At 49.9% G+C, this 23,663-nt stretch overlaps 1 protein-coding gene across 1 annotated transcript; it reads right to left on the bottom strand.

Annotated features, from left to right (window-relative positions):
* Nucleotides 1–630: 630 nt before the first annotated feature.
* On the bottom strand, nt 631–23,524 carry TMEM192 (transmembrane protein 192). Its single transcript, XM_041738681.1, has 6 exons — nt 23,375–23,524; nt 16,619–16,765; nt 10,259–10,523; nt 5,506–5,640; nt 1,516–1,618; nt 631–1,189 (listed from the first exon to the last, which is right to left on the bottom strand). The coding sequence occupies exons 1-6, from the start codon at nt 23,399–23,401 to the stop codon at nt 1,054–1,056; spliced, it is 813 nt and encodes a 270-aa protein (XP_041594615.1). The 5' UTR covers nt 23,402–23,524; the 3' UTR covers nt 631–1,053.
* Between the last annotated feature and the right edge of the window lie 139 nt (nt 23,525–23,663).

Below are 23,663 nucleotides of genomic sequence, written 5' to 3'. Positions count from 1 at the left end.
GCTTCATTCCACCTGGAGAATTAGATATAATTAATATCTCTATGTAAGTTTATATGACAATTTATTTTCATAATTTGAAAGTATACTCCGGGGGCAGGTGGCTGGCTCGGCTAGAAGGGCACGTGACTCTTGATCCCTGGGTCAAGTTTGAGCCCCACATTGGGCATAGAGATTACTTAAATAAATAAAACTTAAAGAAGTATAATTTTTCCTCTTTAGACCCGCTTAGAGCCACTGAACCTACCTTTCTTGATCTAATCAAGGGATAGTCAATACTGAAGCACATGGCAACTCCTTGAAGAAGGATTAAAATAAAGGGAAAGTTCTCAGGTTTTCTCTCGGGTATTTCTGTTGCCAATGGAAGGTGCTGCTGATAGAACGAGCAGCATTGGTCAGTCTGACCCTGGTCCGAGCGATCTTGATTCTCTTATTTGTGGAGAATGAAAAGCTGTAGGAGTTTGCATAGTAAATCACCTAGTGAGACGGGCCCTACGGGGAGGAAATTCTTCATAAAAGCTACAGGGCCAAGCTGTAATCCCACAGCACACAAGCAGGTCGGGTACATGGTGAGGCTCCGCAGGGCAAAGAAAACATTAATTAACCACAAAAAATAATGACTCCTCCCATCAGTTTAAGAGTGGAAAGAACTTATTTGATCAAACCCTTGTTTAAAACAGATGATCCCATCAATCTCCTCCATATAAGCAGCCAAGTCATTCCAGGGTTCTATGGCCTGCGGATGCAGCGCTGCGCGAGACCAGGCTTAATCATACCTCTGATCCTCGGATGAGCCAGACGGCAAAGGACTTCAAAATGTGCAAAAAGAGACGTCCTCCGGGAGCATCGGAGCATCCAGGCTCTGTGAAGCACCTTTCAGGTGACCCACGAGTCCCACCTGCTCAACAGCCCCACAGGGAGAACACAATTCAGGTTTCAAATAAGAACCGTCAGTGGCATCCAGTGGCATCCAGCCCAAACTGCCACCCGCTGGGCCGGCTTGTCAGGTGGTCAGTGGGCCCCACTCCCTCTGCAGCCGCTGGCCTGGCCAGGCCCTCACGCTCTACTGGGCGGAGAGTCCCCGGAGGAAGTGAACGTCAGCAACCGCTTACTCAGCAGGGCGTTGTGTCGCTTCAGGTGCGCGATGACGTCTCCCTGCTTTTCGACGATGTCTTCCAGGCTTGAGCCGGTCCTGCACAGAATCAACACGGTGACGGGTGGCACCTGCTAACCAGTGCTCAGTAGTCTCCACAAAGGGGTCCCTCCCAGCTTGCAGAGCACGGTGCTGTATTTGGGACCTTCTCCTTGACGTCATAAGCCAAGGGTAATACTCCAAAATGAGATCCTTTCATTAGACTTTATCACAGCTGAATGGGAGTAAGCAGGTCAAACTGAATTCGAAAGGCACATCTGCGCAACTATAAACTAGCAGTGGAATGTTTTCTAGATTTCCGGGGGCGGGGTGGGGAGCCCTACAATTCCTTTTTTCTAGTCTTTCATTCCCCACTCAAAGCTTACCTGAATCCAGTCTCCGAGGTGATATTGCTGGGGTAAGCATAGATTTTTTCCTCTTCAAGTACATCCGGCTGTGGTTTGGCTTTATTAAATTTTCGAATTTTCACTAAAATAATAAAGTCATCATTGTCAGGTTATCTAATCACGAAAAACATTTTTTGCTTCCGTTTATTCAAATTACATTAATTGGCCATGCTTTTCAAGTAAGTTAATATGGACAAAAATGCTTCATAAGGTGAATACACAGGTTTGTTTATGGATGTACTCAAACCTTTGAAAGTCCATGTGCCAGGCCTGTACTAAACACTGGGAATACAGACAGTATCATTATTGTTAATAATAATAACAGCTATGATTTTTTTTTGTGGTGAATTTAAAACACAGAAGGCACAGGTGAACTATTGTGCATGGATTGCCTCATTCAGTTCTCAGAACTACCCCCTGAGGTGGATGCCCTTGTCGCTCCGGCTTTATAAAATACAATGAAGCCCAGGAAAGGAAAGGTAAGTAAGTAGCCACATTTCTTTCTCTTTTCTCTTTTCTCTTTTCTCTTTTCCCCTTTCCCCTTTCCCCTTTCCCTTTCCTTTCCTTTCTTCTTTCTTTCTTTCTTTCTTTCTTTCTTTCTTTCTTTCTTTCTTTCTTTCTTTCTTCTCTCTCTCTCTCTCTTTCTTTGTAAGATTTTATTTGTAAGATTTTATTTACTCATCCATGAGAGACGCAGGCAGAGGGAGAAACAGGCTCCCTGCAAGGAGCCCAATATGGAACTCGACCCCGGACCCCAGGGTCATGCCCTGAGCCGAAGGCAGATGCAGCTGCTGAATCTGGGACACCCAGGCGTCCCAGTAGCCAAGATTCTAATCCAGGAATCAGGACTTTGAAGCCTCCAATGTTGACACTACGCTATAAAAAGAGCGACTAGTCCAGGATAAAATACAGATGATACGTCTACAATTCAAGACAGTATGAAAAGAACCAAAATCAAAGCTTGCACAAGGAGCTGTGACATCTTGGAAAGCAGCCCCTTAACTCAGCAGGAGTGGGAAGGGAGGGCAGGTCATGGAGGAGGAGGATGGTAGGGCTTGAGTCCAGCCTTGAGGGAAACGTGAGAACTAACTGCACAGACTAGGGAGGTAGAGAGGAAGGATGCTTTTAGTGTGAGAAGAGCCTGAGCAAATACTTAGGACCTCGAGAAGGTGTGTGTGTGTGTAGGGTGGAAAGGTAGGCAGGGAAGACCTGAGGGGCTGGTGCCAGGCCGAAGCACTGAGATTATGTCCCGAGAGTAAATGGGAGTCACTGAAAGGAGCTCACCACCCCTCACCACCAAGGGCAGGGATGAGTAGGGCCAGCTCATGGAGAGCCTTTTGTTTCAGATTTTTCCTCCCTAGACATTTAGAAAACTCTGAACGGGTAAGTTGTTCACGAACAGAGTTACCTATGAATCCAATTACACTGGGAAGAGAAGGAATGCAGACTAAGAAGATGAAGGGAGGCGAGCGTGCCTACTGGACTCATCCCCGCGGGATGTGATGAGCGTGGCCGTGGCAGGGACAGAGGAGAGGAGATGGATGGGGAGGCAGGCTAACTGATGGGACATGTAGGGTGGAAGGAAGAGCCCAGGACGACAAAAAGATCTCTGAGTTAGCAAGAGGTGGGGCTGGCACAGCTGGCTGAGATGGGGAGGACGGACAGGATGGTGGAACGTTTGGAAGAAGAGAAAGGTGTTCCAGTCACTTCTGTCTTGCTGTGGCCTGGAACACTTGGAAAGTATCACTTAGCAGGTGAACATAAAGCTTAGGGTGGCTCTGCTCACCTGGGGGCTGCCCATGAGGGTGCAGATGGTCATTTTTAGTAGCAAAATGAGAAAGGACGAGGGGACACAGGAACCCACCGGTAATAAAGAGGTGGGGAACCATCTGCTAAAAGGGAATGAAGGGGGATCCCTGGGTGGCTCTGCGGTTTAGCGCCTGCCTTTGGCCCAGGGTGCGATCCTGGAGTCCCGGGATCGAGTCCCACGTCGAGCTCCTGGCATGGAGCCTGCTTCTCCCTCCTCCTATTTCTCTGCCTCTATGTCTATCATGAATAAAAAAATCTATCATAAATAAATAATCTTTAAATAAATAAATAAATAAATAAATAAATAAATAAATAAAAGTAGTAGAGCTACCGTAAAATAACATGGTAAGTGAATGCTATATTCAGAGCTAAACTATCTCTTCATTTACAGCATTTGACAGAAGTGTTGTAGAATGGAACTGACCTCAATCAACAAAGTAATTTAATATTCGTTTGTCACATGGTAGCAAGCTATTTCTTATATGCAGAAAAATTAACCTTTAAAACTAAAGTCTTGGGCAGCCCAGGTGGCTCAGCGGTTTAGCACCGCCTTCGGCCCAGGACGTGATCCTGGAGACCCAGGATCGAGGCCCACGTCGGGCTCCCTGCATGGAGCCTGCTTCTCCCTCTGCCTGTGTCTCTGCCTCTCTCTCTCTCTCTGTGTCTCTCATGAATAAATAAATAAAATCTTAAAAATAAATAAATCTTAAAAAAAAAACCCAAAGTCTCATTCTTTTCTAGGAAGTTTAGTGGGTGATATACATTTTTTTTTAAGTGAGGTGCAGAATGCAATCTTCTCCATAATTTGGCTCATTGTTAGGTAATAACTACAGAAAAGTTTATAAAGGTCAATCAATAATGTGACATTCACATTTATAAACTAGTTACCCCATTCATATTCTAAATGCTCTTCTATAGGCCTCAGGAGATGCACCAAAAAAAAAAAAAAATCAGTAAAATGAAACATGAGATCCACAGGACTTTGTCTTTCATAACTAGAGAAATGACTTTCTTTTTTTATTTTATTTTATTTCTTTATTATTATTTTTTTAATGACTCTCTTTCAAAATGCATAAAGGAAATAGTTTTATTGTCACAAAATAACTGTTATGCAGCAGCAAAAAATAAGCTAGTATTTTGGACAGATTGACTATATGCCAATATTGCAGCAGGAATGAAATCTAGATTTTTCCAGGGCTTGAATTCTTTTCTGTCAAAAGTATCCCTCCATCTATTTTTCATGTTTATATATCTAAAGCTTACTTTATTTTTTTTGAAAGATTATTTATCTTAGAGAATGTGTGCAGGGGGAAGGGCAGAGGGAGAAAGAGAGAAAGAATCTTCAAGCCCACTCCCTGCTGAGCTGAGCATGGACCCCGATAGGGCTCATCCAGGACCCTGAGATCAGAACCTGAGCTGAAATGAAAAGCTGGCCACTTAACCAACTGAGCCACTCCGGCGCCCCGGTAAAGCTTACTAGAATCTTACCACTGGGGTGCCTGGGTGGCTCAGGTGATGACCCCAGGGCCCTGGGATAGGCCCACACCGGGCTCTGGGCTCAGCAGGGGGTCTGCTTCTCCTTCTGCCCCTCCCATTCTCTCTCTCAAATAAATAAATAAACCTTAAAAAAATTTTTATGGGGCAGCCCGGGTGGCTCAGCGGCTTAGCACTGCCTTCAGGCCAGGGAGTGATCCTGGAAACCCGGGATTGAGTCCCATGTCAGGCTCCCTGTATGGAGCCTGCTTCTCCCTCTGCCTGAGTCTCTGCCCCTCCAGCCCCCTCTGTGTCTCTCGTGAATTAAAAAAAAAAAAAAAAAATCTTAAAAAAAAAATTTATCACTGAGAGTTCTGAGACAGAGACAGAGAGAGACAAACAGACCGGCCCTCAGACAGCCCTAAATTTAGAAAATAAGTTCCTAAATGGTTTGTCTTAGAGCAAGTCTGGGCTAAATGCAGTTTGCATGCATTCTTTATTTACTTAATCTGTATTTCGTCATTTCGAATTTAAGTGCCAGGCTTACATCTCAGTTGCCTTTGATAAACCAAACGTTTGTGGATCTTTTTTTTGTTGTGTTTATTTTTCGGATACAAGGCGTCACTTGACAAAAATTTGTTGACACAAATTCAGAAACAGGACTCACTGGTATTTTGTGATTCTCACCTGTGTAGATGAGCAGACAGGTCAGGGAACAGAGCAGTTCCAGGGCCAGGATGGCCAGGACGAGGTAAAGATACAGCCGGGCGGGCGCGGGGAAGGAGTGCTGCACGCTCAGCACCAGGAGGAGAGCCGTGCTGCCTGCGGACGAGAGAGAGGCGAGGTCAGCGGCGGCCGGCAGGTGCACACCGCCCCCCCCCCCCCCCCCCCCCCCCCGCCCAGTGGAGCCCATGGCAGGTGCACGCCCCCACCCGCCCCCTGGCAGAACCCAGGCAGGTGCACGCTCCCCCCACCCTGCAGAGCCCACGGCAGGTGCACGCACCCCACCCATACCGAGCCCGCGGCAGGTGCACCCCCCCCCCACGGAGCCCACGGCAGGTGCACGCCCCCCCCACCGAGCCCACAGCAGGTGCACGCCCCCCACGTGAGCCCGCAGCAGGTGCACGCCCCCCCACGTGAGCCCGCAGCAGGTGCACGCTCCCCTCCCCCGCCCCCCCCCCCCGCGGAGCCCGCGGCAGGTGCATGCCCCCCCACGTGAGCCCACGGCAGGTGCACGCCCCCCCCCACGTGAGCCCGCGGCAGGTGCACGCACCCCACCCACGTGAGCCCGCGGCAGGTGCACGCCCCCCCCACATGAGCCCGCAGCAGGTGCACGCCCCCCCCACGTGAGCCCGCGGCAGGTGCATGCCCCCCCACGTGAGCCCGCGGCAGGTGCACGCCCCCCACCCATGTGAGCCCGCAGCAGGTGCACGCCCCCCCCCACGTGAGCCCGCGGCAGGTGCATGCCCCCCCACGTGAGCCCGCGGCAGGTGCACGCCCCCCCCCCCCACGTGAGCCCGTGGCAGCTGCACACTCCCCCACGTGAGCCTTCAGCAGGTGCACGCCCCCCACCCACGTGAGCCCGCGGCAGGTGCACGCCCCCCCCCCCCACGTGAGCCTTCGGCAGGTGCACGCTCCCCCCCCAGCCCGCGGCAGGTGCACGCCCCGCCCACGTGAGCCCGCGGCAGGTGCACGCTCCCCCCCCCCCCGCCCCCGCGGAGCCCGCGGCAGGTGCACGCCCCCCTCCACGTGCCGAGCCCCCCCAGCGCAGTCGGCCAAGGCCGCTCCTTGAGGACGAAGCCCACACGGCCCGCAGCTGACGACGCCCCACGAGACAATCACAAAAGACGCCGGATTTTCTTAAAGAAATGATTATTACTATTTTCTGCTTTATAAAATAATTGACGACGGCCTGGCGGGCAGGGCGCGGCGGGCGCTGGGGGGCAGGGACCGCGGCCCCGGCGCACAGTGTCGGGTGCGGTGTCCCTGGGAACCCCGGTACCCCCCCGCCCCACCCCCCCCCGGCACCCCCGCACCCTGGGCCCGCCTGCGCCCAACCTCGGGTCCGCAGGGCGGCGTCACCGGGCGACACCGGGCGGCCTGGCTCGGGTCTGCCCCGCGGGCTCCCGCCACCGCCCCCCGCCCCCGCCCCCGAGGGCCCCGCGGCTTCCGAGGACCCTTGGCCTCCATCCCCGGACTTGGGGGCAGCGGCGCAGGAGGAAAGGAAGGGCCCGAGCGGGGCGGCTGGCGGGGCTGTGGCTGCGAGGGCCCCGGGGACTGCCTGGAGGAGGCGGGTCCACGACGGGCCAACAGTGAACTGGGTCACAGCTGCGAGGGCCCGGGGGGCTGCCTGGAGGAGGCAGGTCCACAACCAGCCAACAGTGAACTGGGTCACAGCTGCGAGGGCCTGGGGGACTGCCTGGGGGAGGCGGCGTCCACGACGGGCCAACAGTGAACTGGGTCACAGCTGCGAGGGCCCGGGGGACTGCCTGGAGGAGGCGGGTCCACGACGGGCCAACAGTGAACTGGGTCACAGCTGCGAGGGCCTGGGGGGCTGCCTGGAACCGGGCCATGGCTGCAAGGGCCCGGGGGGCCACCTGGAGGAGGCGGCATCCACGACAGCCCCACGGCAAAACCGGGCCACAGCCAGCTGCTGGCGGCCACCACGGGTGTGGACACAGCACGACCCCCCCACAGCGGGTGGGCATCAGGATGGGGCTGGTCACCCCGGGACACCACCCCAGGCTGCAGCCATGACAGTGCCAGGCGCCCGGGCCCCGCGACTCTCAGATGCGAGGCCCAGACCCCGGGCGAGTGGAAGCTCAGGGCGCATGGCCCCAGGTCCCTGATTCCCCGGGTCCTGGTCTGAGCGACATGAACGTGATGCCATCTGGGGCTGAAGCCGGGGTCCAGTTGCTCGGTGACACGAGGGGTCCCGGGAGCTAGACCTCGGGCGTCGGGGATCCCAGCTCCAGGGCGGCCCGACACCCAGCTTACACCCAGCTTCCCCGCTCACAAGGCATCGAGGCCTTTAAGGTAAAAAGGCGTTTCTGCTGTGCCCTTTGTGGGAGGAAAGGTTCCAGCGGCGCCTGCTGGCCGCGGCCTAGTCGAGCTCCCGGGGCGGGGAAGGGGAGCCAGGCCCCAAGATGCTCCCTCCTCTGCTGCAGCCGGCCCGCGGCCCCCACTGACAGCGCCCGGCCTCGAGAGCCTGCCCCGAGCAGATGTATTAACAGCGCACAGAGGAAAAATAAACCTTAAATTCCGTAGAGCCGTTTTTCTCGGGGGCGGGGTGGGGAATTAATTTTGATTTCCAATCTGGTTTCAAAACGTCTAAGTGTTTATTCTGGACTCAAACCAAAAAAGAGGGTCTTTTAAAGAGATTTCTAGCACCACGGCAAAAATACCCGAAGAAGCTCAATGTAACTCCATCCAGCCTGTAAAATGTCTGTGACAACAGGGACACCTTGGGGGGCTCGGTCAGTTATATGTCTGCCTGCCGCGGGCTCAGCTCAGGATCCCGGGGTCCTGGGTCGCAGCCCTGCATGCGGCCCCCTGCTCAGCAGGGGACTCTGCTTCTCCCCCTCCCGGTGCCCCTGCTCTAGCTCTTCTTTCTCACTCACTATCTCTCAAATGAATAAATAAAATCTTCAAAAGTAAAAATAAAGGAAACATTTGCAAAGATAAACAAAAGAGGCACGAATGCAGCTAAGTCCCATATGGACTTTCTGATCTCGCCTTCATAAAGTTTTTCAAGTTTTCCATTTTGCATAATGCACCTTATTTTCTAACAGGCTCTGTCACTGCAAGAAAAATACTGCACCTCATGAAAGTGAAGCAAAGCCGTCCTCTTACCCTACAAGTACCAAAGAGCAGCAGCTCTGCAGCTTCTCGAGATGAAGCAGGCTGCTCCCGTGGAAAGGGCACGGAGTCTGCGTTAGACACGGAGATACGCGGGATGTGGGGACCAAAACGGAAGAAAAATGATTAAATTTCCTTACTACTTACAGCCCATTGACAAGTCCTTGACACAGGCAGAGTGACCTCCCTCTAGGGACGCAGCTGCCTCGATGTTAACACTTTGCTGGCGGCGACGGGTAGTCTTAGCCCGACGCCCAGGGGCCTGTAAGCGACTTTAACAGGAAGGTTCCTTAGGAGACTCCCTTAGGCTCTGGCCTCCAAGACAGATGCTGGCAACCGTCCCCCAAGCACGTGGCCTGCCGATATGCATCTGAGGGTCTCATGACTGAGTTTTTACTAAACAGCAATAAATGACCTTTCTTCCTTTAAAAAAAAAATTACTTATTTATTCATGAGAGACCCAGAGAGAGAGGCAGAGACACAGGCAGAGGGAGAAGCAGGCTCCATGCAGGGAGCCCGATGCGGGACTCGATCCCAGGACCCCGGGGTCACGCCCTGAGCTGAAGGCAGAGGCTCAACCGCTGAGCCAGCCAGGAGTCCAATAAATGACCTTTCCTAACAATAGCCAGCCCCCTCAGGATCCTGGAAACCCCACTTTCAAGATTCCTGAGAGACTTCCGCTCTCCCTAACCCCTCCAACGCGAACGTACATAATGCCCATGGGTCCTGTCCCCCGCTACTTTAATAAAACCACCTTTTTGCACCAAAGATGTCTCAAGAATTCTTTCTCAGCCATCCGCTTTGAACCCTAATGTCTTTCCTACATCACACGGACCCCGTGTTCATAATGATGGGGGGCAGGTGGCAGACAATGCTAACCCAAAATATGCTTTTTCTGCAAAAGGATTATTTTAAGCTGATTATTTTAAGCAGGTGAAGCTCTGAAAGCCGAGTAGAAGTGAAAAGATCTCTTTTGTAAGAGACACTGACGGGGGAAAACTACATTTTGTAAGCATGTCCCCCTCTCTGTACCGGGGAGAGAAGGAGGACTTTAAATTTCTAGAAACTATTACCGACTGAGAATGCAATAAATCTGCACAACAATCTTACCCTTGTGGACAGTGCTTTTCCTGGCAACCTCGCAAAACTCCTCCAACCTCCCCACCCGAGGTGGTGTTTAAGGTGGTGACTGGGCCCATTTTGGAGAGTTGCTTAGTCTTCTTGGTTCTCTCCCACGCACACAGGAGGTGCGCAGGCTAGTAAACTCCTGGTCGTTTTCCTCTTGTGATACTGTCTTTTATTACAGTGTCTTTTATTATCAGCCAAAAATCTACCTAGAAGGATAGAGGGACATTCTTTTCCCTCCCCTCCCCTATGATCACAAGCACAGATGTCAACGGAAAATTAAGACTAAATATATTTATTAAAAAAGCTTCAAGACATTAAGGTGATCCGAATTTTAGTGGCCACAACACACATCATTCTCACAAAACTGAGAGCGTATATTTGATTATAAAGTCAACCGTCACGTTTGCTTTCTGCTGGAATTTCTGCCGCGCAAGCAAGCCACAGACAGACTCACCGGTGGAGTGGATCAGCAGCGCGAGTCCTTTCAGGTGCCTGGTCGACAGGTAGATCATGGTGTAGCCCCGGTTTCTCACTTTGTTGTGGTGATACTGGATGTAGCGCTCGAGAAGGAAATGCAGGATCCACAAGATAACCTTCCCAAGGATTATGACTGTCTGAACTTTCAGTGGGTTGGTATAGTTTCCTGGGCACTTGTCCTCAATTGGATTAGGGTAAGAACAAAGTATACCTGTTAAAAATGCTAAAATGACAAATACAACCTGTGGAAAGGAAAGCAGTCGGATTAAAATTCAGTAATTGGAATTAAGAAATGATTATCACCATCCCAGCACATACTCCTATCTATGACTTTTGCTATCCTATTTTTATAAATGAATTTTATTTATTTTTTAAAAAAAGATTTTATTTATTCATGAGAGACTCAGAGAGAGAGAGAGAGAGAGAGAGAGAGGCAGAGACACAGGCAGAGGGAGAAGCAGGCTCCATGCAGGGAACCTGATGTGGGACTCGATCCCAGGTCTCCAGGATTACGCCCTGGGCCAAAGGCAGCGCTAAACCGCTGAGCCACCCGGGCTGCCCTATAAATGAATTTTAAAACAACTTCTTCTTAAAACCATTTTACAAACGTTTTAAACAAAATTTGGAGAAAAATTTGCAGAAATTTTGGAAACAAATCATAAATAAGAAAAGCTTCCCCTGGGCAGCCCCAGTGGCGCAGCGGTTTAGCGCCACCTTCAGCCCAGGGCATGATCCTAGAGACCTGGGATCGAGTACTGCATCGGGTTCCCTGCATGGAGCCTGCTTCTCCCTCTGCCTGTGTCTCTGCCTCTCTCTCTCTGTTTCTCATGAATAAATAAAATCTTTAAAAAAAGAAAAGCTACCCCCAAACCCATCAAACAGTTCATGTTGCACAATTTCTTTCCCACTTCTCTTTTATTGAAAAGAGTAAAAACAGTTAATTTAGTGCGTCAAAGGTAATTAAAATCAGGGTTTAAAAAGCTTTACTTCTAGTTTCGGTTTTAAGAGAACAAAAATAGCTATCCAATTAGTCTGACAAAAATTTGAGATCGGTGTCAAAATAGAGGCAAATGGACTTTCTCATATATTGCTGACTGGTCTGGGAATAGATGTGGAAGAAGAATTTGGAAGCAGCTTGACACAATACTCCTGTCCTAAGGACTCGACCCATCAGAAGTAAAACCATCAGGACAGAAGGTTCTATGGCTACAAATATTTACTGCAATATTCTCTGTATTTGCAAAAACCTTCAAAGTGCCCAAGGATGCATGTTCATCCACAGCAGGATGCTTCATAAATTAAGATACATCTACTCCTATAGCAGAATGTTTTTCAGCTATGAAAGAATTGACTAGTTTCCCTGTATTAATTTGGATGGATGTCTGTATGTTGAGATTAAAAAAAAAAAAAGCTGTCGAGTAGTAGTTCAAGGTGTGGTGCACAGACCAGCACAATCGGCATCACAGGGGACTCGTCAAAAATGCAAATTCTCAGATCCCACCCCAACCAGCAGAATCAAAATCTCTGGGAGCATCCGCCAAACAATCTAGTTTAACAAGCCTGCCAGGGAATCTGTCACATGCTCAGGTTTGGGAAACCCCACTGCAGAGTAATAAATACTGTATTATCCACCTGGGGATGGGTGGAAGAAATGGGAGAAATCCTTACATATGTGCTAATCTGTGTGTATTTTAAGTAGTCTCCACGCCCAGCGCAGAGCCCCATCAACACGAGGCTGAACACAGGACCCTGAGATCAAGACCTGAGCTGCGATCAAGAGTTGGTCACTTAACCAATGGAGCCACCCAGGCAGCCCGTCTTTTGGTATATATTTGTATGATTTAAAAAAAAAAAGCAGTAAGATACATTCATTCATTAACTCAGGGAGAAAGGCTACAGTAGCGAAAAGGGAAGATAGGATTTTATCTTTGTTTGCTTTGGTAATGTTTTACGTGTTACAGTAAGGAAGTTTTTTGGGGCAGTTTCCATAATTTGGCAGTTACAGATAACGCTTCTATAAATATTGGGGTGCTTGTATCCCTTTGAATTAGTGTTTTTGTATTCTTTGGGTAAATCCCCAGCAGTGCAACTGCTGGGTCATAGGGCAGCTCTATTTTTAACTTCTTGAGGAACCTCCAGTTTTCTGGAGCAGCTGCACCAGTTCCCATTCCCACCAATGTTGTAAGAGGGTTCCCTTTCTCCGCATCCTCTCCAACACCTGCTGTTTTCTTGTGTTGATTTTAGCCAATCTGACAGGTGTGAGGTGGTATCTCATTGTGGTTTTGATCTGCATATCCCTGACGGATCAGTGATGTTGAGCATCTTTTCACCTGCCTGTTGGCCGGCCGTGTGTGTGTCTTCTTGGGAGAAATATCTGTTTGTGTCCTCTGCCCATTTCTTGATTGGATTATTTGTTCTTTGGGTGTTTGAGATGTACAAGTTCTTTATATATTTTGTATACTAACCCTTAATTGGGTATGTCACATTTACAAACATCTTCTTCCATCCCATAGGTTGTCTTTTAGTTTCCTTTGCTGTGCAGAAGGTTTTTTTGTTTTTTTTAAGATTTTATTTATTTATTCATGAGAGACACAGAGAGAGAGGCAGAAACACAGGCAGAGGGAAAAGCAGGCTCCCTGCAGGGAGCCCGATGTGGGACTCGAACCCAAGATCCTGGATCACACCCTGAGCTGAAGGCAGATGCTCAACCACTGAGCCACCCAGGCGTCCCCAGAAGCTTTTTATTTTGATGTAGTCTCAATATATATATGTTTTTGCTTTTATGTTTCTGGCCTCAGGAGACATATCTAGAAAAGTGTTGCTATGGTCGATGTCAGAGAAATGGTCTGTGCTCTTTTCTAGGAGGTCTATTGTTTCTGGGCTCACATTTAGGTCTTTAATCCATTTTTTTTTAATTTTTTTTTAAATTTTATTTATTTATGATAGGCACACAGTGAGAGAGAGAGAGAGGCAGAGACATAGGCAGAGGGAGAAGCAGGCTCCATGCACCGGGAGCCCGACGTGGGATTCGATCCCGGGTCTCCAGGATCGCGCCCTGGGCCAAAGGTAGGCGCCAAACCGCTGCGCCACCCAGGGATCCCGTCTTTAATCCATTTTGAGTCTATTTTTGTGTATGGTGTAAGAAAGTGGTCCAGTTTCATTCTTTTGCGCAGAGCTGACCAGTTTTCCCAACATCATGTGTTGAAGAGACTGTCTTTTCCCCATTGGATATTCTTTCCTGTTTTGTCAAAGATTAATTGATCATATAATTCATTTCTTGGCTCTCTATTCCGTTCCACTGATCTATGTGCCTATTTTTGTGCCAGTACCATACTGTTTTGGTCACTACAGCTTTGTAATAGAACTTGAAGTCTGGAGTTGTGATGCTTCCAACTTTGTTTTTCCTTTTCAAGGCTGCTCTGGCTCTTTGGGGGTCTTTTGTGGCTCCATACAAATTTTAGGATTGTTTGTTATAGCTCTGTGAAAAATGCTGTTGGTGTTCTGATAGGGATTGCATCAAATATGTAGATTGTTTGGGGTAGTACAGACATTTTAACAATATTTATTCTTCCAATCCATGAGCATGGAATGTCTCTCCATTTCTCTAAGTCATTTTCAATTTCTCATCAGTGTTTTATAGTTTTCAGAGTATAAGTTTTTCATCCCTTTGGTTAGGTTTATTCCTGGGTATCTTATGGTTTGTGGTGCAATTGTAAAGGGGATAGATTCCTTGATTTCTCTTTCTGCTGCTCCACTATTGGTGTATAGAAATGCAACAGATTTCTGCACATTGATTTTGTATCCTGTGACGACTGAATTCGTTTATCACTTTTAGCAGTTTTCTGGTGGAGTCTTTCAGGTTTTCTATATATAGTATCATGTCGTGTGCAAATAATAAAAGTTTGACTTCTTCCTTGCCAATCTGGATGCCTCTTCTTTCTTTTTGTTGTCTGACAGCTGAGGCTAAGACTTCATTAGTATTAGCTAGTGTTACATTAAATAGAAGTGGTGAGAGTGGACATCCCTGTCTTGTTTTTGATTGTAAAGAAGCTTAGTTTTTTTCCCCATTTAGGATGTTAGCTGTGGGTTTTTCATAGATGGACTCTACTATATTGAGGTATGTTCCTTCTAAACTGATTTTGTTGAGGATTTTTATCATGAATGGATGTTGTACTTTGTCCAATGTTTTTTTCTGTATCTATTGAAATGATTATGTGGTTCTCATCCTTTTAAAAAAATTAATGTGATGTATCATGATTTGCAAATATTGGACCATCCTTGCAACCCAGGAATAAATCCCTCAATTGTGGTGAATGATATAATGTATTGTTGGATTTGGTTTGCTAGTATTTTTTTGAGGATTTTTGCATCTACGTTCATCAGAGGTATTGGCCTGTAGCTCTCTTTTTTGGTGGTGTCTTTATCTGCTTTTGGTGTCTGGGTAATGCTGGTATTTTTCTTGGTTTTTTTTTTTAACACAAGATTTTCTTAGTCCTAAAATTAGGAAAATTAATCCCATAGTATCATAGACAGTTTAATATAAAAAGGTTTTTCAAAGTGATATGTGTGTATGTTTGTGTGTGTGTATGTTCGGGGAATATATATACAAAGAGCGTGTTGCACAAGTTAAAGAGTATGTTATAAAAAAAAGGAAGAAGAAAAACAGGCCACAATCCAGGGACCAGGAGGCCACATCTGCACGTGGTGGCACCAGGAAGGAAGTGCTTCAGTTGCTAATCTGGGGATCAGGAAGCCATAGCAGAAGCACACCACACTTAATAGATCTGCACAGGGAAGAAGGATGCACCTCTCTCCTCGGGGTATTCAGCTCTGAGTACAAGTCTACACAGTGTGTGTCACTGGACCAGCATCTGAACAAGTCAATGAACCACATTCATTCTCCTCATAAACACTTGGGATTGCTAAGAATTTGCCCTCTTGATTTTTCACATTGTAGCAAAGAACACATCCTCTAGTGCTTCAGATCTCAACAACCAAAATGGAGATAATTAACAGACTAGATGCAGAGCCATCAATAAGCCTACAAGACCATTTGCACATACAGGGTTTTTTGTTTGTTTTACTCTCTAGGGGTTTCTTTTTGTGTCTATGTGATTACCTACTAGTTACCTACTAGTTGCAATACATGTGTTTTTAAAAATCCCCAGATATTTGGGGCACCAGGGTGGCTTACTCGGGCATCCGACTCTTGATTTCAGCTCAGGTCATGGTCTCAGGGTTGTGGGGTCAAGCCCCGTTTTGGGCTACATGCTGAGCATGGAGTCTGCTTAGGAGTCTCTCTTTCCCTCTCTCGCTGCCTGCCTCCCCACCATTCATGCTCTCTTCCCAAGGAAAAAAACAAAAACAAAAACCTCAGACATTTGTAATTTTATCACTGCTTAAAATATGGGGCAACACTACTTATTGTTCTGCTGCAACCTGATATCCCTGCTTAACATTATTTCCTAAGTGTAGATAAATTGATAAATTTCTGTGTCAACATAGATTTATCTACATCTTTTTTTAATAACTGAAAAAGTAATATATGCATATGGTTAAAAAAAAAAAACCTTCAAATAGTACAAAATGAAAATACTAAAATATATCAGGTGCCTTCTACAAGGCCCTCAGTCCTCCACCTCAGTAGCAACTAGTGTTAAAAGGATCTTGCGGGGGATCCCTGGGTGACTCAGCGGTTTCGCGCCTGCCTTTGGCCCAGGGCGCGATCCTGGAGTCCCAGGATGGAGTCCTGCGTCGGGCTCCTGGCATGGAGCCTGCTTCTCCCTCTCCTCTACCTGTGTCTCTGCCTCTCTCTCTCTCTATGTCTATCATAAATAAATAAAAATAAGTTAAAAAAAAAAAAGGATCTTGCAAATGGTTCTAGAAATTTTCTGTTTATATATGGAATATACGTGCACACCAGCCCTCTCAATTATCTTTTAAAACGTGCAAATAGGAACGCTCTGTGCATACCGCCGTAAATCTGTGTTTGTAGACACTCAACAATGTAAGTGTGAAGGCTAGTCTAATTAACATATACACGTCTACCCTGTTTCTTTTTCAAATGTTGCAGAGCGCTCCTTCATAAGGATGGGTCATACAAAGTGTCCTCTGAATGGTGATAGTTGCAATATCTTGATATTACAGACAACATGATTAAAATATTCTTACACATATGCAAATATATCTATAAATTCTTTGAAGTAGAAAGATAAGTAAAAAAGGATGCACACTTTAAATGTTGCAGATGTAGCCAAGCTGCCCTCTGAAGAGCGTATATACATATATATTTAAGAACATCACCTCTGTATGGATTACTTCATCCCAGTCAACTTACATGTATTAATAAGAGAAGATTTGCTATGATGACCGTAGGAAGAGGATGGAATCTGGGTCTAAAATGAGCATGTAATGAAAGATGTGGGAGATGGTGGGTGTCCAGAAGGGGGTCATCTTCAATACTCTGGGTAAGATCCAAGGAACCCTGCGGTACAGAAAAACAGAAGCAAAATATAATCACCACTTTCTAGATTACGTTTCCAAGACAAATCTACTAAACTATAAAGCTTTAAAAACCATTACACAAGTTAGAGGCAAGAAAAATATGCTCCCTATTTAAAGCCCAATTTAAAAATATCATAAACTTATAGATAACTACTAAATGTAAATTGGTAAAAACAAGTATTCCAATGGGTAGAGGAAATCTTACTTCAATATCTTCAAATGAGCTAATACGTCACGAGATCAAACCATTTTTCTTTAAGTCCTGAAAACTTAGATGTTGATTTATCCAACAGTACTTACATTATTGATGAAACAATTACCTGTGGTTGCAATTCTTAAACTACATCTTTATGTTCCACAAAATTTTGAAAAGTTGGTGGAGGCTTTATTGGACTTTCAGTTATGATAGAAATATTTTATTTATTTTAGTTTTAGAAAAGATTTTATTTGGTTATTTAATGGAGAAAGAGAGAGAGAAAGAGAGTCACATGAGCGGGCGGAGTGGCAGGCAGAGGGGTTGGGAGAAGCAGGTTCCTCCTGGAGGAGGGTGCCCAACATGGGGCTAATCCCAGGATCCTGGGATCATGACCTGAGCCGAAGGCAGACGCCTCACGGACTGAGCCACCCGGGCGCCCTAGAGAAATACCTTAGAGAAGGAAACAGATCGCCCTCCTAGATCCTTGGGAGCCTTCAGTTTATAGATAGCAGATTCTCAATGAAAACAACTAGCTGCAAAAAACAAACAAACAAACAAACAAACAAACAAAAAAAACAACTAGCTGCAAAGTCACGGAGGTAGCTGATGGGTTGAGCTGCAACCCAAAAATTCAGTTTGTCTCATTTAAAGGTAATGTCCAGGCAAGAATAGTACTAACAGGTCTCTGGTGCATATAACAATCTCTTAATCTCAGAGCCTTGCTGAAAACTATTATATATAAGGTACCATAAGATAAAAAAAATAATATAAAACCGAATCCTTGTCCAAAAGATTACATTTTCATTGGGGAGGCTACGGATAAAGGCATACAGGATGAAATAATGTACGTGAGCTAATTGGGCTGAAATAAGGTGGAAATAGAGATTTCATCGGAAGAAGGGAAGCCTGAGAAGAGCATGTGCAAACAGAGGATACGGCTCCTTGGAAAGGGTAGAATGAGACACACGTTCTGTGGTTGGCTTCTGGACACCACAGTTCAAAGATGAAAATAATCATCTGGAGCCTGGGGCACCTGGGTGGCCCAGTCCATTAAGCGGCTGCCTTGGGCTCAGGTCATGACCCCGGGGTCCTGAGATCGAGTCCCGCATCGGGCTCCCTGCTCAGGGGAGAGTCTGCTCCTCCCTCTGCCTCTGCCCCTCCTCTGGCTCATGCACTCGCTCTCACTCTCTCTCTCTCAAATAAATAAAATCTTAAAAAAAATAATCCGGATCCTAACTCAGGGCTGAGGTGGGCGTCTCCATGTCCAAACTCAGGCATCTAACGCTGCAATGTATTTTTCATTCCGTGGCTACACAGCTTCCTGCTTGGTCTGCCCCACCTGCGGCACGATTCGGATTATTTGTGCTCTTTTCAAGAGGCCTCCGCCTCCAGCTCCTGCTCAGCCAGCAGGCGCCCTGCGTGCACCGGGCTCCCTCGGCTGACGTCTGGGCCTCCTCCTCGCGCCCCGGGCCACCTCACAGCGCCCTGGGTGGCGGGGAGCTCCTGGGTGGCCGCATTCGGGTCCTCCCGCACTCGCGCTCACTCCCCCCACGCTGTCCCGGCCGGCTGCCTGCCCACCTGCCGCCCCGGCCGACGCCACCAGACCCACAGCCCCGGCCTGTCCTCGTCACCCCCCAACGGCGAGGGGGGCTGGCACCCAGGGAGCATCTGAGGAGAGACTGTTTCAAACCCATCTGCACCGCGTTCCTGACCCAGTTAGGAACCCAGTTAGGGACGCAGTGGGGAGGCTCTGCAGGAGGAGTTCTGGGGAGCCTGGGGGGGACCAGGGCCCGGGCAGGAAGTGCATGCTTAAGGCACACTCCCAGGGCTCTAACTGCTCCCAGGGCTCTAACCGCCAGGCCCTACCGCTTCTCCTCTCCTCGCGCTGAGCCCGGTCCCTTCACCTCTCTCTGCGGGTCTCCCCCCTCGGAAAACAGAGCTCTAAGGGCACCTGCACCCCCACTTTGGCAGGGAGAGGACAGGAGATGGTGTGCCCGGCGGTAAGGCCTCTGCAGGCTGCCCAGCCCCCGGCCCGTGGCCCCCGCACTGGCCAGGCCTTTCATCCCCCTGGCCTTGCCCCCCCCCAGCCTCCAGACCCGAGCCAGCTCTAGCTGCGCTCACGTCTCCTAAAACCAACATTCACGTCTCTCTCCCCCAAACCGGAGTCCCTCCCGGTCACCCTCAGACCCGAGGGGGACTGCCAGTCTGGCTCTCACAGCCCTTCCCAGCTCCTGCCGGGACCCCCTCCCACCCCACCCCCCATCTCCCCCCCTGGGTTCCCAGGCCCCACAGGCCCCCGAGGGCCGGGCCTGCCTTCCTTGGCCCCCCGTCAGTCCGTCTTAGCAAAACCCCCGCTTCTCCCCGCGTCCCCGCGCTTCCTACTGCCCGTTTCGCCCAGCAGGTGCCTTTCCCGTCCCCAGGGTGCACTGGGCCACCTCGGATCTGCCGCACAGGTTTTGCCCTTCTGAACAGGTGGAAGGGTCCTAAGAGCGTGTTAACGCTCCTGCTTGCTGCTTCTAGCACGTTCTTTCCCAATCAGTTTCAACGGACCTCCAGGTCAGACTTCCCTGCCTTTTGCAACGCTTGACGACTTTTTCCAACTGGACTGGAACAGAGTCGACGCTGGGGATCCCTGGGAGGCTCAGCGGTCAGGCGCTGCCTGCGGCCCAGGGCGCCAGGAGCACGCGGGGCTCCCCGACTGGTCTGGGGGGGCCGCTTTGTCCCTCTCAGTGGTCGAGCTTTCCCTCCCCTGGAGCGCAGCTCAGTGACTGGGAAACACGTTCTCGGTCTTGCTTTTACGATTTGTGATGAGGCGAGGCCTTTGCCAGGGCTCCGCCCGCGAGGGAGCCCCGCGTGAGCCCCCGATGCCCCGAGCGCTCGGGCTTTCGGTCTGACCGAGGCCTCGCCCGATGCCGGCCCTGGGTGGGCACCAAGCGCCACTCTCCCCAGTCATCCCGGCGGCTCTTTTCCAGGCCACAGGGGCATCCTCACGGGCACGTACCAAGCAGGCCTCTGCGGGCCCCCTGGGGGGGACTCTACGCATTTCAGTTCCCCCCTGTGCACCTCTCTCCTACCACCACGTGAACTCTGGCTGCCTCAGTGTCCCCAGACTGTCGGCCCCATCTCCACAGCTCAGAGAGCCAGCCAACCCCTGCCGGGCGCCCGCGCCCTTCCCGGCCTGCACCCTCCCACGGTGGCCAGCTGGGGCCCTCCTCCCGGACAGCACTGTCCCTCACTGCCTGACGCTCACCATCTCGAAAAGTGTTGTTTCACATACCACATAGTTTTTTTGGTCATTTCAGGCAGAAGGATGAATCCAATCCCCGCTACCGTGTGGCGCCTAGGAACAGAAGTCCCTGCTGCACGCCTGCACACGCTCACACACTTACACCACCAACTACAAGGCATTAAAGTTGTTGGAAGAGTGTGTTTCACCAGGGCAGAGGCTCTGTACTGCACATTCTCCGTACCTTTAGCACCCACCACGGTAGGTGCTCAATACGTGTGTGCGGCCAACGAGAGGCTGCCCAACTTCTCGAACCCTTGGGGCCTGAGAACTTACACACAGCTAGCCTGGAGACTAACGGTTAGACTAGCGCCCACGTATCTCCCACTGCCCTCCCTTTCACGCACCTCCTCCCCTAGCATAAATGAGCTTTCTGGAGCACCCCACAAATAACGTCTCTTATTTTTTCAGAATCCAGCTCATCTTTCAAGACTTCTCCATAAAACCTGTCCTGCTGGGGCGCCTCAGTGACTCAGCTGGTTAAGCGTCTGACTCTTGGTTTCCACTCAGGTCATGATCTCAAGGTCGAGATCAAGCCCCACGCTGGGCTCCGTGTGAGTGCTGGGCCTGCTTAAGATTCTCCTCTCCCTCAAAACCAAAACCAAAACCAACCTGTCCTGCCAAATGTTTCCTTTCCACTATAAAACTGTTATAAAATGTACTGCTCATAATAATAATTTGGAGTGTTTCTTACGCTGTCTTGTATTACATCCTTTTTAACGTATGTAGCTTTTGTCTCACCGGCCTACACCGAGGAGGTTGGAGACTATGATATAGTTTCTTCTCTATGTCACTTATTAGATGTTCAGTAAACACCCTGTATTTGGTGGCTATACCCAACACTCTGTGGATTCTACAGGAAATGTTGTAACCGGACCAAAAACACCTCATCACTCTCAGACGGCAACCCACCATCTCCATGTGGAAGGTAAAGCGAAGACAGTTCCTGAAACCAAATAATGTCTTCACTTACACTTTTAATAACTACATCTTGAGCTGTACAAAATATCTGTTTTGCCCACGTGGATCTCTTTCCTCTTCTTTTGTGACCATAACTCGATTTCCTCGGGGGATCCACTGTCTACCTCTGCATTAAGTCTCAGTGGGAACATCCTTCATTACTTTTCACCCTCCTCGGCCCAGGTGGAGCCTCTGGCTCCTGGTGGAACCTAAGAGCGCTGGGCCATCCGTTGTTTCTGTGAGCAACGTATCAAAGGGAGAGCACGGTGGGGCAGGTTCATTCCATGGCAGATTCTGAAGGAGTCTTAGATCCCGCAGCCACCCCTGTTTGGAGTCAGCACTGCTCATTCCCCCCTGGATCATTTCAAAGAAATTCCTTTCTTCTTTAAAGTGGCCAGGGTTGGTTTCACAGCTTGCAAACAAACAATGAACCTTAACTGAAAAGCCTTTGCCTCTGTTAACTCTTTTAAGGGTCTAGGCCTACCGCACACACCATAGTTTTAGCTTTTTACTGAATGGTAGGAATCATATCCACAAAGTTCCCAAAACAGGCAACCTGCTCGGATCTGCAGTGATTTAGGTGTGTAACCGTTTGGTGAAACAGATTTCTAGGATTGTACTCATCCTACAGCTAAAAGCTACAGATCCAAGGACCTGGGGTAACTTAGCATCAACCAAGAACCATCTACTGCACACATTTTTCTAAGGGTCTCTCATTTTCCTCAGATTTTCTCCCATACATTGTCAGCTTATGAATCCCACCCTTAAAAATTCAGAAACAATGATTTTTTTTCTTTAAATATAGATGAATGTCAAATGTACTTTCGTGTCTTACAGTTAGTTTTCCATTTTCTCAACTGAAAAGAAAAATTCAGTTTTAGTTTTATCATTAAAAATTGTTTGGGGCAGCCTGGGGGGTGGCTCAGCGGTTTAGTGCCGCCTGCAGCCCAGGGCGTGATCCTGGAGACCCGGGATGGAGTCCCACGTCGGGCTCCTGGGTGGAGCCTGCTTCTCCCTCTGCCTGTGCTTCTGTGCCTCTCTCTCTCTCTCTCTGTGTCTCATGAAAGGATAAATAGAATCTTTTAAAAACAAAAATAAAAAAATAAAATATTGTTTTGATTCCTAGTTAAGAGACTTTTTAAAAAAGATTTATCTATTTAAGAGAGAGAGCACGTGCCCCTGCAAGGGGAGAGTAGGAGCAGGGGCAAAGGAAGGGTCCCCGCTGAGCAGGGAGCCCCATGGGGGTCTTGACCCCCAAGACCCTGGGATCATGACCTGAGCTAAGGCAGGAGCCAAACCCACGGGGCCACCCAGGCGCCCCTGGTTAAGATACTTGAACTGTGGTCGCTATTTACATGAGGATCTAAGCTCTTATAGGGCTGCAGCTGTTAGGTGTCCTGCCTGACACCCCTAAATCAGTGACAGGATCACAGTAATATTCCTATTAATGTATTAACCCGAATCAGTGCCTTAAGGTAATGTCAACTTTGCGTTTCTCAAGGGCAACAGTTTTATTACCTTACCTGTCAATGAGGCAACCAGTTAATGCCGGGTACAACGCCATGTCTCCTCTAAAAATGTCTTAATATACTTGGGCCAAGATTTCGCTCCGTACTATGCAGACTGTACACCGGGCCTCGGTTTTGTCAGCGCTCCGGCTGGACCCACCAGGTGGGGCGACTTAACACTCCACTCACGCCTGTCACGCTGGCGTTCAAGTCACCGCCCTGTGGCCTCCAGCGCGGGTTTCTGGGCGGGGGGGGGGGGCCGCAGGCCGGGACGCGCGCCGGAGGCCCCGCAGGACCCCCCCACCCCGCAGCGCCCCGGAGGGCGGAGGGCGGAGGGCCGGGCCCGCAGCGTGGGGCTCCCAGTTCCGGGCCGAAGGCGCGCGGCCTCCGCGCTGGGCGCCCCGGGGACCCACGTCCGCGCACCCCCGCCCCGTGCACCACCGGCCTCCGCCCGGGAGCTGCGCGCCCCGTGCACCACCGGCCTCCCCGGCGACCCGTCGCAGGGCCCCGCGCCCCGGGCCCGCCCTGCGTGGGAAGCGCCGCCTCCAAGCGCGGCTTCGCCCGCAGTCCCCGCCCCGCGCACCCAGCCGGGGAAGAAAGGGGGCCCGGGCCAGCCTCCCTCCACTTCCGCGCACTCACGTCCTCCATCCTGCCCCGCGTAGCCATTCCCGAAGCCCGCGGCCCAAGCCGGGCCCGGCCTGGCCTCTCCACCTGCGCGCGCGCCCTCCGCGGGGCACAGCGCCACCTCCCGGGCCTCCGCGCCTCGCTGCGGACACGCCCCGCCTGCTCCTGCCCGGGCCCCGCCCCAGCCCCGCCCCAGCCCCGCCCCAGCCCCGCCCCGCCCCCAGCCCCGCCCCTTGCCCCGCCTCCAGCCCCCCGCTTCCAGCCCCGCCCCCAGTCCAGTCCCGAGCCCCCCAGCCCCGCCCCG

This window comes from Vulpes lagopus, chromosome 23 (genome assembly GCF_018345385.1).
Source record: "Vulpes lagopus strain Blue_001 chromosome 23, ASM1834538v1, whole genome shotgun sequence".
Lineage (NCBI taxonomy): Eukaryota > Metazoa > Chordata > Mammalia > Carnivora > Canidae > Vulpes > Vulpes lagopus.
This window is presented reverse-complemented; position numbering and strand designations above follow the sequence as displayed.